This window comes from Rhincodon typus, chromosome 32 (genome assembly GCF_021869965.1).
Source record: "Rhincodon typus isolate 14 chromosome 32, sRhiTyp1.1, whole genome shotgun sequence".
NCBI classification, from domain to species: domain Eukaryota; kingdom Metazoa; phylum Chordata; class Chondrichthyes; order Orectolobiformes; family Rhincodontidae; genus Rhincodon; species Rhincodon typus.
The window spans coordinates 36,965,979-36,988,653 of NC_063363.1; the positions used below are offsets into that span (position 1 = coordinate 36,965,979).

The 22,675-nt window shown below is 43.0% G+C and overlaps 1 protein-coding gene across 1 annotated transcript in view; it reads left to right on the plus strand.

The window, feature by feature from the left end:
- The window catches only part of siae (sialic acid acetylesterase), a 57,442-nt gene that overhangs the window by 27,131 nt on the left and 7,636 nt on the right, over window positions 1–22,675 (plus strand). Inside the window, exons 3-5 of the mRNA XM_048615451.1 lie at window positions 8,955–9,088; window positions 17,985–18,139; window positions 18,833–19,025. Coding sequence (XP_048471408.1) covers window positions 8,955–9,088; window positions 17,985–18,139; window positions 18,833–19,025 — 482 coding nt within the window. The remainder of the gene's footprint in view (window positions 1–8,954; window positions 9,089–17,984; window positions 18,140–18,832; window positions 19,026–22,675) is intronic.

The following is a 22,675-nucleotide window of genomic DNA, read 5'->3' on the forward strand; positions in this document are numbered from 1 at the left end:
GTTTATTTATTTCAATGTTATTTATTGGAATTTGCTGTGTAGATGTTAATTGCTGCATTTGCATTTCATTACATGTTAAAAATTATTTCCTAGTTGCAAAGTGATTTGGAATATCTTCAGGATATGAACATTTCTTTACAAATGCAAGTTTTGTTCTTCAACTTGATTCATATATCCATTAATGAACAGTTAAGATAATATAATTCAACTTAAGTTTTATAAATCTTTGAATATTGATCTTAATCAAACTTAGTGGAGAAACAATATTATTTTAGGTTCATTGGTTCTGATACATCACATATAATGGAGACTAGGACCTTTCAGAGGCTTCTCCATCACTTAGCAATGATTGTCATCATTGTGGCCAGTTAACTACTTCAGTCTTTTTGACATATCTAATAGGAAACAATGTAATGGGACTCATCTTTCTTAGCTTCTTGCCTTCTCTTAGATTGTTTTATTTATCGGTTGTGGTAGCCTCACATATAAATTGCGTAGTTAATATTATTATTCCTGATCTTAGCTAAAAAGTACTCTCACTGCTACAATTCATTACTCTTAAGACCTTGGAGAAACAACTTCAAAGCATATAACAGACCTCAAGTAATCGGTAGTGCTAGTTTATACATAGATTATGGAGAAGTCAGTCATAACGTCAGAAAGAAGTGTGATACCAAAATATTGCACCAATAGTAATACTTAATTCTGTCCTGGAGGAGTAGATTACATTTTCTAGCTTGCTTAATGGTGGTCACAAATCTAACCTTGCAATAAACTATTGCAAAAGCATGCTGACCAATTTTGGATGGTTTGATCTAATAAAAATGTTGAAATGAATTTTTTCTAGTGGATACATAAGGAAGTAGTTACATTCATTGCCAAAAATGTTTTGTACAAATTCTATACCCTTTTCCTACTATAGCCTGAAGGGATACATAGTTCTGCCAACAGAACAATCTGGCTCGAGTCACAAAGAGACCATATCCCGACCCGAAACATCAGCTTTCCTGTTTCTCTGATGCTGCCTGGCCTGCTGTGTTCCTCCAGCTCCACACTTTGTTATCTCTGTATTATTATTCGAGTTATCTGATTTCTTGTGAAATCAGAATTCTGAAGAAGGGTCCCAATTCGAAACGTTAGCTTTCCTGTTCCTCTGATGCTACCTGGCCTGCTGTGTTCCTCCAGCCCCACACTTTGTTATCTCTAAATATATATTTGAATTGATCTTTCTCTGCATCTTCTCTGTAGCTGTAACACTATATTCTGCATTCTGTTCTATTACCCTCATGTACTTATATAGGGTATGATCTGTCTGGATAGCTTGCAAAACAATAGTTTTCTCTATCTTAGTACATGTGACAATAATAAATCAAATCCAATCAAAATCAAACAGACCGAGAACAATCAATGAGACATGTGCCAGCTGTTGATAAAGTATAATATGTATTCCTTTTAGCCGGTTAATGTGAACATAACAATAGAACAGTACAGGCCCTTCGGCCCACGATGTTGTGCTGAACTTTTACCCGAAATCTAAGGTCTATCTAACCTCCACTGCTACCTTATACTATCATCCATATGCCTATCTAATAGCCGCTTAAATGCCCCCTAATGAGGCCGACTCCACTACCCTCTCCAGCAATGCATTCCACGCCCCTATCACTCTCTGAGTAAAGAACCTACCTCTGATGTCTCCCCGATATCTACCTCCTTTCACTTTAAAACTATGTCCCCTCATAAAAGCTACCTCCACCGTAGGAAAAAGTCTCTGGCTGTCTACTCTATCTATACCTCTGATCATTTTGTACACCTCTATCAAGTCACCTCTCATCCTTCGTCATTCTAAAGAGAAAAGCCCTAGCTCTCTCAACCTTTCCTCATAAGACCTTCCCTCCATTCCAGGCAACCTCCTGGTAAATCTTGTCTGCACCTTTTCCAACGCTTCCACATCTTTCCTGTAATGAGGTGACCAGAACTGGACACAATACTCCAGATGTGGTCGAACCAGGCTTTTGTATAGCTGGAGCATAACTTCACGGCTCTTGAACTCAATCCCTCTACTAATGAAAGCTAACACACCATACGCCTTCTTAACAACTCTATCCACCTGGGTGGCAGCTTTCAGGGAACTGTGAACATGAACCCCAAGATCCCTCTGCTCCTCCACACTGCCATGAATCTTTCCGTTAATCCTGTATTTTGCTTTAATGTGGTACCATTTGGGACAATCATTTGTTAAAGTCAAAACTGTTACAATAAATAGTTAGTTTCTATTAATGATGGCACAAGATGTGAATTGATTTTGTCCGGAATAGCAATCAGACATGCTCATTTTGATGGTCTAATTTTGGATTTATATATTTTATGATGGCCTACGGAATATTGAGGCACAATTATTGGTACATTCTTGGCAGTTAAATTGTGAAAGTGTGCTTGCGTTATTTAGCTACTTGTTTAGCTGTTAGCTTCATGCTGTTTAGAGCTAGAAGATTCAAGAGCTGTGAGTACATTGATGGAGGTAACACTTTCAGATCTCCATTACTGAGTTGGCAACAGTGCGCAACAGGGGCCTTGCAATAAAGGTATTGCAATAATCGGCTGTGACTCTAACCTTTGCCTTGATAACAGTTACCTGGAGGATGCATTTATTGTATTTAGGGCCATTTCTTAGAATGATATTACCTGGAACGAAGCTTGATTTGACCTGATAATGTCTGATGAGGAAATTAATTAAATACCTCCCAAGAAAAGACCTGTGGGCAAGAGCAATCATAACATGGTTTAATTTCACATTCAGTTTGAGAATGAGAAATCTGGGTCCATAGCAAGTGTCCTAAACTTAAAGGCAATTAGAATTGTATGAAGACAGAGCTGGCTGAAGTGTAAGCAGGCCAAAAGGTAAAGAAGTAGTGAAGGAGATATTTCAAAACTCTCTGCAAAGATATATTTCACTGAGAAATAAGACTGTATCAGAAGAATTCAAGACTTAGTTAAGGGTGCTATCAAAAGAAAGTGTGTACAATACTGTAATAATTGGAGGTGGATTGGTAATTTTTTATAAACAACTAAATAGTAAAGAATGAAAACAAAGAGGGCAAAATTGGAGTACATGAGAAAACAAGTAAAAAAAATAAAGACAGTAAAAAGCTTCTAAAGGTATATTAAGAGGAAAAGATCAGTGGTCTCTTAGATGGTAAGACTAGGAAATTGATAATGGTAAATAAGGAAATAGCATAGGTTTAGAACAATTTTTATCTGTTTTCAGTGTAGAGGACAGAAAAAGAATTCCAGGAAGAGTAGAAAATCAAGAGGCAAAGGGGAACGAGAAACCTAAAATAATGCCTACTACAAGGAAAAAAGAAATGGGACTTAAAAATCACCTGGACTCCTACCACAGCCAACAAAAAGTTGATCATTGAAATAACTGCACAGAGGCTGGTATCCCATTATCAAGTCACCCTTTATTTACATGTGCACAGTACAATGGCTGTGACCAGCCAGCTCAGAGCCAGTTCCTGAAGTTAGCAGACTCTCTGAATCCCCTGTTTATATCTGTCAGCCAGGGTCCCTAGTCTGAGGTTAAAAACCCCAATGAAGGATCTCGTAGTCAATAAGTTCCACCTAGTTTCAATCACTACATCCCTCCCAGCCTAAGTCCAGGTCATTCTCTGGTAGCTTCTTCTGGGACGTTTTCGCTCAGGTTTCGTCCCTCTAACTTGGACTTGGGCACAGGCGGCACGTACCAGATTGTAGGCCTGCCTCTTGCGTACAGAGCGTCTTGCGAGAATTTATTCCTCGTCTTCTGGCAGTAATGGTATCAAGGCTGCATCCATCTTGGATATTGAGGTTTTGATACTAGACAGAGGGGGGGAACCCATCGTTTCTGACAGGCAAGGTATGTTTTGCTCCTGCCCCGTTTATGAGGTAGCAGCTTTCAGGTAACCCACGTGTTTGTTCAGGATCGCCTCAACTAACTGAACTTTGTATATCATGGGACCTGACCGCGCATCAGCCTTGCCTTATACCATGCAGGACCATTTCTGTAGTTCCGGCACCAGACTTTGTCGCTGAAGTAAACTGTCTCTCTTTCTTAAAGGAAACATGTGGCTGGCATTGGCATTCCTGCTGCTGTTTCACCCTCCCTCCAGGCCCGGGAATATCAGTTTTCACCTGGTGCAGTTTCTCTTCTCCATCAGCAACTCTGATGGAGCTATCCCTGTAGTTGCATGAGGAATAGTCCAATAATCAAACAGGAACTGGGACAGTTTGATATCAAGTGAAGCTGTAGGCTATTTCTCTAAGCCTGCCTTCTATGTTTGGACTGCTCTTTCTGCTAGACCATTGGATGATGGATGGTATGGAGCTGTCCTCAAATGCCTAATGCCATTCAACTTTAGGAAATACTCAAATTCCCTGCTGGTTAATGATGTCCCATTGTCTGTGACTAAAACTTTCGGGAGTATGTGTATCACAAATTATGCTCTCAGCTTTTCAGTCACCCTCCTGAGTGAATTCTATACATGTCCAACCACTTTGAATGGGCATCCACAATGACCAAGAACATTGAACCTATGAAAGAACCGGCATAGTCGACATGTAACCGGGTCCAGGTTTTACCCGGCCATTCCCATGAATCGGCGGTAGCAGTTTTTGTCTTGTTGGCAATCTGGGCACTGCCTCACCACCGCAGCAATGTCAGAACCAGTTCTGGCTACTAGACATAACTTCTTGCCAACATTTTCATTTTGGAGACCCTGGATGAGCCTGGTGGATTTCAGGCAGTGTCTGTCACCAGCCTTTACTTGGGACAATCAGCCTTCCTTCCCACAGTAATATGTCAACCTCTACGGTCATCGGTTCTCGCCAGGTCCAGAAAGGTTTCAATCCTGGTTGCAATGGCTCTTCTGCTTCCCCCCATTACCATCAGCTGTTTTAGTTTTACCAGGATGGGATCTTTTCACGTCCACAGTTGGATATTGTCAGCGGTGACCAGAAGGCTGGCCAGAAAGTTTAAAACCAGAATGGATTCTTCCAGGGCAGGCACCATTGGTGGTTTATCTGCCAGTAGGAGGTGGCTGAAGGCATCTGAATTAGCCACTTGGCCACCTGGATGGTGTTCCAACTTGTTCTTGTATGCACTGAGAATAAGGGCCCACTGCTGAATTCAAATTGAATTGAATTGAATCACTTGTTGTCACGTGTATTTAATGTAAAAATACAGCGAAAAGTGCGAGCCTTCGCCGTACATACATGGCACCATTCACATTAACTTAGAATAAGGTAAGAAAAAAAAATAACTTAAGAGAGTCCAACTCTCCTTTCCACTGCCACAGTCCTGGTCCGGACTTTCCAGGCCACACCATGCCGCTACAAGCGCCCCACTCTGGGCTGCCTCACTGTCCCGATCTCGCCGTCGCTGCAACACCGTCCCGCTCTCAGCTGCCTTACCAGCTTGCTTTCGCCGCCTGCAGCACTGCCTAGTCTTCTTTAAGTAGTCCTAGCAGGGGTTTGTGGTCTGTTACTTTGATGAATTCACATCTATTAAAGCATTGGTGGAACTTCCTCACACCAAAAATGACCGCCAAACCTTCGTTCTCTATCTGGGCGTATTTGCGTTTGGCATCAGCAAAAACCGGGAAGCATACGCTATTGGGCGTTCCTCTCCCTTGGGCCACTGATGAGCCAATACTACCCCAATACCATACGGGGAGGCATTGCATGTCACCACCTCTCACTTTGGATTGTAGTAGGCCAACACCTTAGATGATTATAGCTGCTTTTTCACTTCCCTGAAGGCTACTTCTTGGCTACAGGACCATTTCCAAGTCTGACTCTTTTTCAATAGCACCAATAAAGGTGCCAAGATGGAGGCCAGGTTATGTATGAATTTTCTGTAATAATTCACAAATCTAAGGAAAGACCTAAGCTCTGGTACAGACGTGGGAGCTGGGCACCTTTGATTGCCCTCACTTTATCTTCCAATGGGTGTAACTCGGTCTTGATGACTCTGTAGCCCAAGTAGGTCACTTGGGGTGCCTTAAACGCACATTTTCCCTTCTAAGGTGAATGCCCACCTAGGAGAATCATTTAAGCAATATGTCCAAGCTCTCCAAGTGCTCTTTATTCATCTTCCCCTGTTATTAGCACGTCATCCAGATAAATATCAACCTGGTGTACCCCTTGTAAAATGTTCTGCATCATCTGCTAGGAAAGAGTGCAGGCTGATGAAATCCCAGATGGCAGTGTTATGAATTGGTAGAAACCCTTATGGGTATTAATTGTGGCAAACTTCTGGGACTCCTCATCTAGTCACAATTGCAGGTAGACATAGCTAATGTCCATTTTTGTAAAGGACAGACCCCCGCCCCATCAATTTTGCCAGGGATCGGGTATTCATCCAGGTGTGAGAAGTGGTTTACCATTTGCTTAAAATCTCCACAATGGAGAACTGAGCCATCAGGCATCACAATCGGTTTGAAAGGTGCTGCCCATTCCACAAACTGCACTGGTTTTCAGCCTCCTGGTTTCCATCTCTACTTTTGCCTGCTAGGCAAATGACACTGGGCGGGCCTTGCAAAATCATGGAACTGCTTCCTGGTCAACATGTAAAGTGGCTTTGGCCCCTGTGATAGTCCCTAGCCCTTCCTGAAGAAGTTCTGGGTATTTCATTTGGATTTCACTCAGGCAGCTATTTTTTAATTGAAAAATGTTGAGCCAATCAAGGTAAATCTTTCTCAACTAATTCCCAATAGCTTTGGGCCTGAGCCTGTTACTACAATCAGTGGTAACTGTACCAAGTGCTTCTCATAGGAGACCAGAACCAAAGTCGCACCCTTAATCTGTAGCTGCTCCCTGGTGTTCATTCTCAGATTGGCCAAAGTCTTGCACAAACGTAAAGGTTGGAATCCAGAGCAAATCGTGTTAAAGATGAGTTCTGCAACGAATGATATAGCTGTGCCGGTACTGACCTCGATGAGAACCGGGTGACCATTTAACCAGACACTAATTTTAATTGGTTCTGATTTGGATCTTGCTAAGCAATTTAACTATCACACCCCACATATAGTTGGATATTCCAAGGTGTGACTCTCCTGGATATCAGCTTGTGCATTCCCTTACTCAAGTCAGTTCACGTAGGGCTCCTTTGCTGTTTTGAGTCCACACACTGGCAGCAACTACAATGGCTTTCTGGCCCAGATGCTGAAGAACATTTTAGCCATTTGGCTGAGGCTTGGCATTGATGTGGGGTTTTGTTGTGGGCTGGCTTAGGGTCCTTCTGCTCAGGATATGTCCTGTGTGAGCGTCTGTGATAGCTTACACTCAAGTGGCGTTCCCCAAGTTCAGTCGGACAGGTGATGGGGTCCACTTCCATTGGGTTACCCTGGAGCTCCCATGCTTCACTTGCTGCATTTTCTAATGATGAATCCAGTTGTGCCTGTTTGAAGTCCAGTTGGGGTTCAGTTAGTAGGTGCTTTTCCATGGTTACTTCATTAATCTCACTCTTGTTGCCACTGAAATAAGTGCTGAGAGCCCAGTATCTCGTCACCAAGTCACCCTTTATTTACACGTGCTCAGTACACTGACTGTGGCAAGTCAGCTTGGAGTCAGTTCTTGAAGTCTAACGACTCTGAATCACCTATTTTTTTCTTACTTGAAGTCAGGAGACTCCCTGAATCACCTGTTTATATATATTTTTCTCTCATTGAAGATACCATTGTGCAAATAATTTAATTTAGCATGGTAAAACACCCATGCGGCCAGGGAACCAGTAACAAGCAAGGCCCGATAGAGGCAATGCTTATGTGAAAAAAGTAGAGGGGAGGGTAGAGATTAAATCAAAACAAAATTGGAGGGGAAAATAAAACACTCCACCCCTCGCACTGCCCACCTCTCCCTAAAAGCATCGAGAGCATTGATGGACACAGTGCGCTCCCTCTCCAAGGACTCCCGGGCTCTAAGATACCTACAGAAGAGGGGCAGACAATTGGCTTAAATGACCCCCTCTATGGCCTAGAGATAACAAGGTGTAGAGCTGGATGAACACAGCAAGCCAAGCAGCATCAGAGGAGCAGGAAAGCTGATGTTTCGGGCCTAGACTCTTCTTCATTTTTCTGTTAATGGCCAGTTTGCCACGCCCAGGAGCAGACCAACGAGGAGCTCCTCTGACCTGCCCGCTCCCCTCTGCACGATTTGCCCAAAGATCAGGAGCATTGGGCTGAAGTGCAACCAAAAACAGAGCAGAGGGTTCTTCATGGAACCAAAAAGGGAGTGCAAACTCCCACAACAAATGTACACATGGTCCAAGGATTCCACAGCACTGCAAAATAAACAATTGGGCTGGGAGTCCATGAACCACTGCAATTTGTGATTGCACGGGACTGCTGCATGCAACACCCTCCAATCTAGATCCTCAAGGGAAAGAGGGAGGATTCCCATGTAGAGACCCCTCCACTGGTCATCCCCACTCTCGGAGGTAAATAGGCATGCTCAGGCGTGTCCGGGCGGTGGATGAAGAAGGGGTGGATGGTGTGTAGCAGCAGTCTGCACAGGGCCCACCATTTTGCTTCCCTAAAATAATCCCCTGCTTGTATCTGTCTGCCAGGACTTCCTCATTGGCCCAGGTTAACAACCTCAATCAAGATCTCATAGTCAATGTGATCTACCTGGTTCCAATCACTACAATCATCCACCAAATTCAGTGACATAAAGTTGAGGGACTTGAGGATTTCCTGCCAGTAGAGGTGAATTAAAATCCTCATCCTCACTTAGTTTTTGTGATGCATTTGAATTAAATTAAGTCGACCAAATAAAGGCTGTTCTTAATCATAATGTGCGAGGACTTTAAGTTATATGGATTGATCTTGATGGTCTTTGCTTAAATGGTGAAAGTGACATGAAAGGTTTACCTCCATAGCTTTTGAGGCTGAGTTTTACTTCATGTGATTTCCTTGCAGGAGAAGCAAACACGGTCTTGCACAATGCACAGTATAACTGCACCTTCCCAGCAATGATAGAGGATTGGAGGCAGATTTTCCATCAAGGCTCTGGCGGAGCCACAGAAGCAGACTTCCCTTTTGGATTTGTCCAGGTAATTTAAAACTGTTATATTTTGAATAAAACAGAGAACTGTGGATTCTGGGGATCTGAAGCAAACAAAAACAGAAATTCATTTTCTTTGAACAACCTTCTCTGTTGCTTCATCAAAATATTCAATTAGAATAGTCAAAATGCTTCATCTGTTCTTAATTAACCCAAACCTCTCCAAGTGTCTGTTAATTTTTTCCCTGATTATGCTTTCTAAAATCCTAACCACCACTGATGTTCCATTGCATGATCTGTGGATACTATGAATGTTTCTATATCCTTTCTTGAATAAAATATCACATTTGGCACATTCCAATCCTCTGGCACCTCTCCTCTAACTAAGGGAGGTTGAAAGATTCTGCTATCTCCTTCTTCACTCCCTTCAGCAACCTGGGACACAAACCAATGGAGCAGGCAGCTCTATCCACTCTAAGCATAGCCAGTTTATCCATAAAACCAGTGAAACAATTTTCAAAAAAACAAGACACACAAACACTGGAAATCACAAACAAAAGCTGAAATTGCTAGAAGAAACTCAGCAGGTCTGACAATATCCATGAAGAGAAAGCAGAATTAATGTTTTAGGTCTCGTGACCCTTCTTCAGAATTGATTGTAGCTGGGAAAATGGGTGGTATATATATGGTATATATGCTAAAAATGGATGAGGAGAGGGGGAAGGAATCAGCAATAGAAGGAGATGGAGCCCAGAGAGAGAGAAAAACAGTTGGGCAGACAAAGGAATGGTTAACGGGCAGCCTGGGAGAATGAATAGCTGCTACTTGGCACAATTAATGGCAGACAATGGGATGTTTATGATAACAGCCCATATAATGACAAGGCCTGGTGTGTGAGAGTTGGGTAGGGTTTTGGGAGACGATGCTCAAGCCCTAAAATTGTTGGACTCGATGTTGAGTTCAGTAGGCTGTGAGGTTCCCAAGTGGAGACTGAGGAGTTGTTTATCCGGCTTGCACTAAATTTCACCAGATCACTGCAGCGAGCCTAAAAGAGATCTGTTGGCCAGCGGACATGGTGGTGTGTTAAAATGGCAGGCACCCAGAAGGTCGGGTATACTTGTGCCGACGGGTTTTCTTTAGAGCAGTTACCCAGTCTGTACTTTATCTCGCCACTGGAGAGGAGACGACATTGTGAGCAGTAAATACAGTAAAATAGATTGAACGAAGTGCTTTATCTGGAAGATGTACCTGGGCCTTGGATAGTGAGGATGGAGGAAGTAAACAGGCAGGAGTTACACCTCAGATTGCAATGGAAAGTGCCATGGGGGTGTTGGGCGATTTTGTGAGTGGAGGAGGTGTGCGCCAAGCATTCCTGGAGGTAACAGTCCTTGTGGCAGGCTGGCAAGGGATTCCCCACAGTGGACATTTTGGAGGCTCCCTTATCGAAGTTGGCATCATTGGAACAGGTGCAATGAAAATCGAGGAATTCGGAGAATGGAATGGAGTCTTTACAGCAAGCAGGGTGTTAGGTAACTGTGGGAGTCAGTGGGTTTGTAGTGGATATTGGTGGGTAGCCAATCCTCAAAAATGGAAACAGAGATATCGAGGAAGGGAAGCGGGGAGCCAGAAATGGACCAGGTGAAGGTGAGAGCAGAGTGGAAATTTTAAGTGAAATAGATAAACTTTTCCAATTCCAAACAAGACAGGGAAGCAGCACCGATGATGTCATTGATGAACTGGACAAAGAATTGTGGATAGGGGTAGAATAGCACTGGAACAAGGAATGTTTCAGGTACCTTACAGTACATTTTCAGTACATCTACCATCTCAACTTTTGACAATACGTCATCAATATACCCTTCTGTAGTAAATACTGATATAAAGTGTTCATGTTTTAGCCTTGCCCTGTAACTTTAAGCATAAATTACCCTTTTTGTCCTTAATTTGTCAATCTCTATTCCCTGACTACTTATAGAAAATTCCTGGGGCCTCTTTTATGTTAACTACAATTCCAATCTTACACCATCTTTCTACTGGTTCTAGTTTCCACTTCACTTTGCCTCTATTTAGTTCTGTTTATTCATGAACGATTGCCCTTAAAAGCACCATCTATTCTTATCTATTTTCCTCACTAGCCAAGGAACCATGGCTTTGGTTCCCTTTCCTTTTGCCTTTATTGCAACATATCAAGTCTGTATCTAAAACATCTCTTCCTTAAAGATCACCCATTGTTCCATTACTGCTTTTCCTGTCGGTCCTTGGTTCCATTTGACTTGGTTAGATGCCTTCTGCCTGTATTGAAAGAAAATTTAGCATGTCCACAATGACTCTTACCAATTTCTTTAGATGCACCACAGAAAACATCCTGTCCGGGTACATCACAGCTTGGTATAGCAACTCCTTTTTTCCTAAGACTGCAAGAAATTACAGACAAATTGTGATTGCAGCCCAGTCCATCACGCAAACCAGCCTTGTATCCTTTGACTCCATTTATACATCCCGCTGCCTCAGGAAAGCTGCTAACATAATCAAAGACTCTCCCATCCCAGTTGTATTATCTTCCATCTTCTTCCATCAGGCAGAAGATTCAAAATTTTGAAAACATATATCAACAGATTCAAGAACAGCTTCTTCAACTGCTGTTATCAGATATTTGAAGAGACCTCCCATATATTAAAGTTGATCTCTTTTTGCACCTTCTCAATGGCTGGAGCACTATATTCTGCATTCTGTTCTATTACCCTAATGTCTAATGTATGGTGTGATTTGCCTGGACAGCACACAAAACAATACTTTTCACTGCATCTCAGCACGTGAAAATAATAAAATCAAGTCAAGTCTAGATGTTCTACTTTATATCAATTGTTGCTTTAGTCTATCGATAATCTAAGCCTTATGATATGGTGATCATTCTTATCCAAGCGTTTTCCCATAGACATTTGGCGCACATGGCCCATCTTATTTCCTAGTACCAGATACAGCAATGTCTTTTTTCTAGCTGAATTGAACAAACTGGATGAAGAAGTTCTCCTCAACATTTTTCAGAAATTCTTCTGCCTTCCTACTATTTTCCATTATTTCACTTTACTATTATCCATATTGATATTTGGATAATTAAAGTTCCCCAGCATCATCTCTCTCTAATTCTTTCCTGTCTGTCTGATTCCTCTGCCGATTCTACGCTGCTCTCTCTCATTATTTGGAGGCCTACAGGGTGCCCTAAGCCATGTGATAATTACCTTTTTTGCTTCTCAGCTCTAACTAAATGGATTCTGTCCTTGCCCCATCAAGGACGTCCTCTTTCCAATCTTCCTAAATCTGTACTACTGTGTTTTTCTTTCCCTAACTATTCCAAACTTTTAAGGAACTGTCTCAAATGTATCTTTTAGGCTGCCTTTGAGTATTGTCAAACGTATATATAGGTTAATGTGTCCCATGATTATTGTTACCTTTGTTACAAGCTTCTATTCTGGCTGGCGGCATAGCTGCAGCCAGAGACCCTGTAAACTACTCTCGCCAGTGTTTGCAGTCCCTTTTTATTCCTCAGCTCCATCCTATTGATCCTGATCTTCTGGGCCAAAATCCTTTCTCATGACTTTCATCCATTACTATTAGGGATACTACCACTTCACTTTTCCATTCTGTCTTTTTTGAAATGTCTAATACACTATAATGTTTTAATTTGCAACCTTGGTTACCATGAAAGGTCTCTGGCTATTGGGGGAAAACTGGATGGAATCATACCTAGCACATAGAAAGATGGCTGTGGTTGTTGGAGGTTAGTCATCTCAGCTTCAGAATCATCTCTGCAGAAGTTCCTCAGGGCCTTGGCCTAACCATCTTCAGTTGCTTCATCAACAACCTTCCCTCCACCCTAAGGTCAGAAGTAAGGATGTTTGCTCATGATTGCTCAATGTTCAGCACCGTCAGTGACTCCTCACAGCGCTAGGGACCCAGGTTTGATTCTACCCTTGGGCGACTGTGTGTGTGGCATTTCCACATTTTCCCCATGTCTGTGTGGGTTTCCCCTGGGTGCTCCGGTTTCCTCCCACAGTCCAAAGATGTGCAGGTTAGGTGGATTGGCCATGCTAAATTGCCCATAGTGTCCAGGAATGTGCAGGCTATGTGGATTATCCATGGGAATTGCAGGGTTAAAAGGATAGGGTAGAGCTATGGGTAGGATACTCTTCTGAGAATTGGTGTGGACTCGATGGGCCGTATAGCCTGCTTCCATGCAGTAGGGATTCTATGATTCTATAATTCTCAGATACTAAAGCAGTCCATTTCCAAATGCAACAAGATCCGGACAGTATCCAGGCTTGGGCTGTCAAGTTAAGAGTACCATTCACACCACAGAAATCCAGACAATGGCCATCATCATTAGAAACAATCTAAACTACCGCTCCTTGACATGCAGTGGTGTCACTGAATCCCTCATTATCAACATCCTTGGGATCACCATTGACCAGAAACCCAACTGTACTCACCACATAAACACTATGGCTGCAAGAGCAGGTCAGAGGCTGGGAATACTGTAGGGAGTAACTCACTTCTTGACTCCCCAAAGCCACTCCATTACGTACAAAGCACAGTCAGGAGTGTGATGGAATACTCCCCACTTGCCTGTATAGGTGCAACTCCAACAACACTCAAGAAGCTTGACACTATCCAGGACAAAGCAGCCTGCTTGATTGGCACCACATCCACAAACTTGGGCTACCTGCATCACTGATGCTCAGTAGCAGCAGTGTGTATTATCTACAAGAATCTCTGCAGAAATTCACCAAAGATCCTCAGACAACACCTTCCAAACCTATGTCCACTATTATCAAGAAGGCCAAGAGCGACAGATATATGCGAACACCACCACCTGCAAGATCCCCTCCAAGCCAGTTCAAACCTCCAGGGAAATATATCTCTGTTCCTCAATTATCACTGGGTCAAAATTTTTGAATTCCCTCCCTAATAGCATTGTGTGTGTCAACCCATTGTGGTGGACTGCAACATTTCAAGAAGGCAACTCACCACTACCAGTGACAGGCAATAAATGCTGGCCAGCCAGCGACACCCTAACCCATGAATGGATAAAAAAAGGCTGTTAAGTCAAATACATTTCACTCTATTGAGGTCACTATCTGACTGACTTGTTAAAAATGCCTTGTATGTTCAGGTAAAAGCCTTTTGTTTTTAAAGCAGTACTCCCTGCTCGATTCTTATTTGCTTAAGTACTATCACTGTCAAACTCTTTATACATTTCTCCATTCTTTGAGTATTTGTACCCAAATTGCTACAACATTGCCTTAACTTTTCTCTTTATATTTCTAGCTTTCCCCTCAGATGAACTCTTTGTCCCCCCGATAAGTTTAAACCCTATGCACAGGCTTGATTATATGATTTGCCTGGATGCTGATCCCAGTCTAGTTAAAGGGAAGCCCATGTGAGCAAAATATCTGCCTATTTGCTCAGTACTTTCTCCCACACGACTCTTCAATTTTCTTGATTCTTTAATATGAACAACAATTGATGCATTGTTCAGGTAGTACATAGATTAGATTTGATTTATTGGCACGTGTACCTAAGTACAGTGAAAAGCTTTGGTTGGCGAGCAGTATGGCAGATCATAATAAACAAGGACATACAGATCATAGTGTGAAAAATACTGGGACAGAGTGAGGCATACAGGTTAAATTGCACAGGACATTTCTGAGGCAAGATCAACATTAACAGATCAACATGATTTGAAGTTAGAGAGTCCATTCATCAATCTAGTAACAGCAAGGAAGAAGCTGTTCTTGAACCTGCTAATGCATATGTTCAAGCTTCTGTATCTTCTACCTGATGGAAGAGATTGTAGGAGAACATTACTGGGGTCTGATGGGTCTTTGATGATTTTGACATCCTATCTGTGACAACGAGAGGTGTAAATGGAGTCCATAGATGGGAGGTTGGTTTCCGTGATGGTCTGGGCTGTGCACATAACCTTCTGTAGTTTCTTATAGTCCTAGCAGAGCAGTTGCTATACCAGGCCATTATATACTTGGACAGCATACTTTCTATGGTGCATCTGTAATTGTTGGTGAGGGCCCTGATTGGCAATGCCAAATTTCCTCAGCCACCTGAGGAAAAAGAGGCGTTGTTGTGCCTTCTTGACTGTCACATCTGCATGGGAAGTCCAGGACAGGTTGTCAGTTATCGTCACTTCTAGTAACTTGACGCTCTCAACCCTCTGAACCACTGCTCCGTTGATGTAGATGGCAACGTGGTCTCCTTGTTTCTTTCTGAAGTTAATGATCAGTTCTTTTCTCTTGCTGACATTGACAGAGAGGTTGTTATCTTAGAACATACAGCACAGGAACAGACCCTTAGGCTCATGATGTTGTGCTGAAATGATGCCAAAATATACTAATCCCTTCTGCCTGCCCTCGGTTCATACCCCTCCATTCTTGCATATTCATGTGCTTGTCTAAAAGTCCCTTAAACGCCCCTATCATATCTGCCTCCACCACCACCCCTGACAGCACATTCCAGACTCCTACCACTCTTTATGTTAAAAAACCTTCCCCTCACAACTTCTTTGAACTTTCCCTCTCTCTCCTTAAATGCATGCCCCCTGGTTTTAGACATTTCAACTCTGGGAAAAAGGATTCTGACTGTAAATCCTATCTGTGCATTTCATAATTTTATAGACTTCTATCAAGTCTCCTGTAGCCTCCACCTCTCCAACATCTCTAGCCTCTCCTTATAGCTTATACCCTTTAATCCAGGCAGCATCTTGGTAAACCTCTTCTGCACCCTTTCTGCATCCTTCCTGTAATGTGACCACCAGTGTTAAACACAATACTCTAAGTGTGGCCTAACCAAAATCTTATAAAGCCGTAACATGACTTCCTGACCCTTCTACTCAGTTCACTGACGAATAAAGGCAAGCATGCCAAATGCCTTCTTTATCACCCCACGTACTTGTATGGCCACTTTCAGGGAGCTATGGACTTGAACCCTAAGATCTCTCTCTATATCAATGCTGTTCAGGGTCCTGCCATTAACTATACTTTCCCTTAATATTTGATCTCCCGAAATGCAGCACCTCATACTTGCCCAGATTAAACTCCAAGTGTCATTTTTCCACCCATATCTGCAACTGATCTGTATCTCGCTGTATCCTTCTACACTACCCACAACTCCACCTATCTTTGTATCATCTGAAAACTTACTAACCCACCCATGTACGTTTTCATCCAAGTTATTTATATATATCACAAACAGCAGAGGTTCCAGTATGGATCCCTGCGGAACACCACTAGTCACAGACCTCCAGCCAGAAAAACACCCTTCCACCACGACCCTCTCCCTTCTATGGGCAAGCCAATTCTGAATACATGCAGGCAAATCACTGTGAATCCCATGTATCTTAATCCTCTGGATGAGCCTACCATGAGGGACCTTGTCAAAAGTCTTACTAAAGTCCGTGTAGATAACATTGCTGTACCCTCATCGATCACTTTCGTCACCTCCTTATGGGGTGGTATTACCTAGTGGTATTATCGCTGGACTGTTAATCCAGAGACCCAGATGGTCTGGGGACCCGGGTTCAAATCTCGCCATGGCAGATGGTGGAATTTGAATTCAATAAATATCTTGAATTAACAATCTAATGATGACCGTGAATCCATTGTCGATTGTTGGGAAAAACCCATCTGGTTCACTAATGTCTTTTAGGGAAGGAAACTGCCATCCTCACCTTACTTCAGACCCACAGCAATGTGGTTGACTCTTAACTGCCCTCTGGGCAATTAGAGATGGGCAATAAATGCTGGCCTAGCCAGTGACGGCCTCATCCCGTGAATGAATTAAAAAAAAATTCAGTTAAGTTAGTAAGACATGACCTGCCCTGCACAAAGCCATGCTGACTGCCCCTAGTTAATTTTCCAAATGCACGTCAATCCTGTCCCTAAGAATTCTGTCCAATAGAGTCACTTGTCTATAGTTTCCTGGATTATCCCTATTTCCCTTCTGGAACAGAGGAACAACATTAGCTACTTGCCAGTTCTCCGGGATTTTTCCAGTGGCTAGCAAGGATACAAAGACTTTGGTCAAGGCCCTAGCAATCTCCTGTGTTGCCTCTGTCAGTAATCTGGGGTACATACCATCGGGCTTTGGGGACTTATCTACCTTAATGATCTTCAAAAGACCCAACACCACTTATTTTTTGACTTCAAAATGCTTTCGTAAACCAGTGTTTATTGCCCTTCACTAATTTAGAACAAAGCACTCCAAAAAGAGTCTTCACTCTTAGTTTAACCTAATGTTTGAATCTTTTGCTGACCTCTTATTGTGTTGTCAAAAGTCCCACTCTCAATTCTATCCCTTCGTTCACCTCCCAGATTCTCTGAGCGCACTATCCCCTCTTCACAATAGCATCCCTGATCTCTCTACTTCCCCCACTGCACCATCACCTGCCGACACCACTCCATTCCCGCATCTTCTCCCCACTTGCCTATCCGAGCACTCCCCCCTTTCTATGCCATTAGAGCTGCCACTCCGACAGTGTTGTGCTCCCGCAGTGCAGCTGCTCAAACAGTGGAGCACTCCATCTGGCCTGACCGTCCACCAGGGCAACACTCACTCAGAAATAAAAAGAAAGTGCCGGAAAAACTCAGCACGTATGTCAGCAACTGAGGAGAGATGAAACAGAACTAACATTTTGAGTTCAGTATGACTTTTCTTTAGAACGTGCTCAGTACTGTCCTTCTGACAATGTCGCACTCACTCAGTACTGCCCCTGCAAGAGTAGCAATTGCTCTGTACTGTCCCTCTGACTGTATGGCACGCATTCAGTACTGTCCTCTAACAGCATAGCTGCCATTCCCTCAGTGTTGCTCAACTACTTTAACTTCATTTATATTTATTATGGTTAATAAAGATTGCTGTAATTATTATTCCTGTAGCTGTCCACCGACCACCATGCTGTCCCAGATGATTCTTTCCCATGGATACGTTGGCATCAAACTGCTGATTTTGGTTATGCTCCAAACCCAAAGATGAAGAGAACTTTCATGGCAGTTGCAATGGACCTGGGTGATGAGAAATCACCTTATGGCATGTAGGTACCAAAGTTGAAAATAGGCTGTCGAGATAAACCTGAGTAAGATCAATCACACTTTTGCATTCAAAACCAGTTGTGAATGGTGGTCTGCACATACCCTCAATATGGATATTGCTTTTGCAAATTGACTGGAAACTCCTTTGACACAGGAACAGAGGTTGGTGAAGACAAAACTATGTGGGAATAATTAATGATGGTTGCAGCCAAAATGGAAAGGTTTTGTAACAAGTTTACCTGAACAGGGTTATGTAACATAAAGACGCCATGCAAATAACAATTGTTACATGGCAGTCCATCCTAAGGTAAAAGTGTTCCTTTCACATGATGTACTGTCTTCGAAACTTTTAAGTGTATTTCATGATCAGAGTTTTAAAGAAGCACTTGTTACTTATGTAAATGCATCAGCAATTTGTGCACAGCAAGATCCCAGAAATTGCAACTGAATCAATGAGGAAGGAGTTTGCCAGGAGCCCAAGAGAACTTCTGTCCATTTCTTTGAAGAGTGCTATGGAATCCTGCATCCACCCAATGTCTTAGTTTAGCTCCTCATTTGACAATGTTGCAGTCCCTTAATACTGCATTGCTCAATTACCTGTTTACAGTCTGAGTGAGCGTGGAACCCACCACCTATTAACTTAGTGGAATCTGAGAGATGCCAGAGTGTGCGAGTAAACATTTAATATTTTTCAGCATTCATCCTCGAGATAAACAAGATGTTGCGTATAGATTGTATCTTGGTGCTCGAGCAGTGGCTTACGGAGAGACGGCAGTCGTTTTCCAGGGCCCGTTTCCTAAGGAAGTTCAGCTCAAGAACAGCAGAGAATTGACCATCACCTACACAGAGGAGTTGACAGTGCTGGAGCTCAGACATGATCTATTTGAGGTATGGCACAGGCACATGGACAATAACAGCAAGATTGCATCAGGGAGATATATTTTATAACAAGAGAGGGTGTTACTGCACAAAACAAATATTTTGCTTCACATATTGAATACTGGTTGAATACAGTTCAGTTTACTATTCAGGATAGCCAGGGGCACAGTAAAGGGAGGGAAAAGACTTCTGGTGTAAAGTGTATTTATTTCAATGTACGAGGCCTGACTGATAAGGCAGATGAGCTCAGAGCGTGGATTGGCTCTGGGGACTGGGATATTATATATGGATGAGAGAAGGGCAGAACTGGCAGCTCAATGTTTCAGGATGCAGAAGCTACAGGCGTGACAGAAGTACAAGTAAGTGAGGAGGGGGAGGTGCCCTTTTAAAAAGGGAGGACATAGCAACAGTACTTAGAGAAGATATTCTTCAGGGGTCATCAAATGAGGCCATATAGTTAGAACTCAGAAACAAGAAGGGAATGGTCACTCTGTTGGGATTGCATTATAGACCCCCAAACAGCCAGCAGGTACTAGAGGAGCAGATGTGTAGAGAGATTGCAGACACCTGTAGGAATAATAGAGAAGTATTGGTTGGAGATTTTAATTTCCCCTGTATTGACTGGGTCACTCAGAGTGTAAAAGGCCCGGACAGGGTGGAATTTGTCAAATGTGTCCAAGAGAGTTTCTTAAATCAGTTTGTTGAGGGCCCTACTCTGGAGGATGCAACGCTGGGACCTCCTGATAGGAAATAAGATCAGGCAAGTGACTGAAGTGTCAGTCAGAGAGCACTTTGGGTCCAGTGGCCATAACTCTCTTAGTTTTAACATAGTTATGGAAAAAGATAGGACAGGTCCACAGGTTGAGGTACTAAATTGGAGCAGGGCTAATTTTGTGGCCATGAGGCAGGACCTAGAAGAGGTCGATTGGATGAGTCTGTTTGAAGGAAAAGGAATGTCTGGCAAATGGGAGGCTTTTAAAAGTGTGATAGCAAGAGTCCAGGGACAGTATATCCCTGCTGGGTTGAAGGAAAAAACTGGCAGGTTTAGGGATCCCTGCCTGATGAGGGATATTGAGGCTCTGGTCAGGAAAAAGGAGAAGGCATACATTGGCTTTAAGCTATCGGGCTCAAGTGAATTCCTAGATGACTATAAAATGTGTAGGAGCACACTCAAGGAGGAAATCAGAAGAGCAAAAAGAGGATATGAGATTGATCTGGCAGATAGGGTTAAAGATAATTCCAAAAGGTTTTATAGCTATATTAAGAGTAAAAGGGTGGCTGGGGAGAGAATAGGTCCCCTTAAAGTTCAGCATGGTCATCTATATGTGGAGCCACAGGAGATGGGGGAAATTTTTAATGAATGTTTCTCCTCAGTGTTTACTCAGAAGGGAACCATGAATAAATAAGGGAAACAAGTGGGGATGTTTTGGATCGCATACATATTACTAGAGAGGAGGTGTTCGCTGCCTTAAATCACATTAAGTTGGATAAATCTCCTGGGCCTGATCAAGTCCATCCTCGGACTTTGTGGGAGGCTAGGGAAGAAATTGCAGAGGCCCTTGCAGAGATTTTGGCTTCATCTTTTGCCACTGGTGAAGTTCCAGAAGACTGGAGGGTGGCTAATGTTGTTCTACTGTTTAAGAGAGGTAGCAAAGACAAGCCAGGGAACTACAGGCCAGTGAGCCGGTATGCAGATTTGGTCACCTTGTTATAGGAAAGACATAGTTAAACTGGAAAGTGTGCAAAGAAGATTTACGAGGACGTTACCAGGACTAGTAGGCCTGAGTTATAGGGAGAGGTTGGCCAGGATAGGACTTTATTCCTTGGAATGTAGGAGAATGAGGGTGACCTTATTGAGGAGTATAAAGTCATGAGAGGCTTAGGTAGGATGAATGCATATAATCTTTTTCCCAGGGATGGGGAATTGAAATCTAGAGGGCATAGGTTTAAGGTGAGAGGGGAAAACTTTAAGAAGGACCTGAGGGGCAACTTTTTCACACAGAGAGTGGTGCATGTATGGAATGGGTTGCCAGAGAAAGTGGCTGAGGCAGGTACAATAGCAACATTTAAAAAACATTTGGATAGGCACGTGGATGGGAAGGGTTTAAAGTGATATGGACCAAATGCGGGCAATTGGAACTAGCTGATTGGGCACCATGGTTAGCATGAATCAGTTTGGGCCAAAGGGCCTGTTTCCATGCTGTTTTACTCTATGACTCGATGACAGTTTGCAGAGCTGGTGTGATCTACTGAGGGAGCTATCTGCACCTTCCTAAATAGAGAGAGCAGGCTTCTTCCCTGCAGCTCTTTAAACTCCTGCCACTTCCTTTAACAGGAGGAAAACCTGGACTGTTTGACAATATAGGAACAACCCAAGGTCCCAGAAAATGAGATGCATAGGAACTATATGCTTGCTAAGCATAGAAAATAGCATTCTACGGACAGAGCTAAACAATCCTACCACTAAAGGATCAGATCAAAGCTCTGTAGTTTTTCCACATTGAATAGCGAATACTGCTGAACACTTATCCAACTAATTGGAAAGGAGTGTACCAACGAATACAAAAGACTGTAGTTTCAATCAATTGATGATCCCGCTTGGCCTGCTCCTGAGGTCTCCACATTACAGATGTCAGTCTCCAACCAACTTGGGATGGGGTTGCAAGAGCTCTCTTGAGGTTTGTCCACTTGTGTTGTTCTGCATCATCAATTATGTTCATGCCCCCTTTTACACCAGAATCCAAGGGATTCAGAAGGAAACCACATAGAGTCATGGAAATGTACTGTATGGTACCAGACCTTTTGGCCCAACTCATCTATGCCGACTAGATATCCTAAATTAGTCTAGTCTCACTTGCCAGCATTTGGCCCCATTTGTCTAAACCCTTCCTATTGATGTTCCCATCCAGATGCCTTCTAAATGTTGTAATTGCACCAGCCTCCACCACCTCCTCTGGCAGTTCATTATATATACACACCACCTCCTGTGTGAAAATGTTGCCCCTCAGTTCCTTTTTAAATCATTTTCCTCTCACCTTAAACCTATGCCGTCTAGTTTTGGACTCTCCTACCTTGGGAAAAAGACCTTGTTTATTCACCCTACCCATGCCCCTCATGATTTTATAAACCTCTATAAGGTCACCCCCCGCCTCCGACGCTCCAGGGAAAATAGCCCTAGCCTATTCAGCCTCTCCCTCTAGCGCAAACCTTCCAACCCTAGCAACATCCTTTCCTGCACCCTTTCAAGTTTCACAACATCCCTTTCAAGTTTCACAACATCCTTCCTATAGCAGGGAGACCAGAATTGAATGCAATATTCCAAATGCAGCCTTTCCAATGTCCTATACAGCCACAACATGACATCCCAATTCCTATACTCAATGCACTGACCAATGAAGGTAAGCATACCAAATACCTTCTTCACTACCCTGTCAACCTGCCACTCTACTTTCAAGGAACAATGAACCTGCACCTCAGAGTCTCATTGGTAACATTCCCTAGGATCTTACCATTGAGTATATAAGTCCTAGAGATAGTAGGAACTGCAGATGCTGGAAAATCTGAGATAACAAGGTGTAGAGCTGGATGAACACAGCAGGCCAAGCAGCATCATAGGAGCAGGAAGGCTGACGTTTCGGGCTTAGACCCTTCATCAGAAA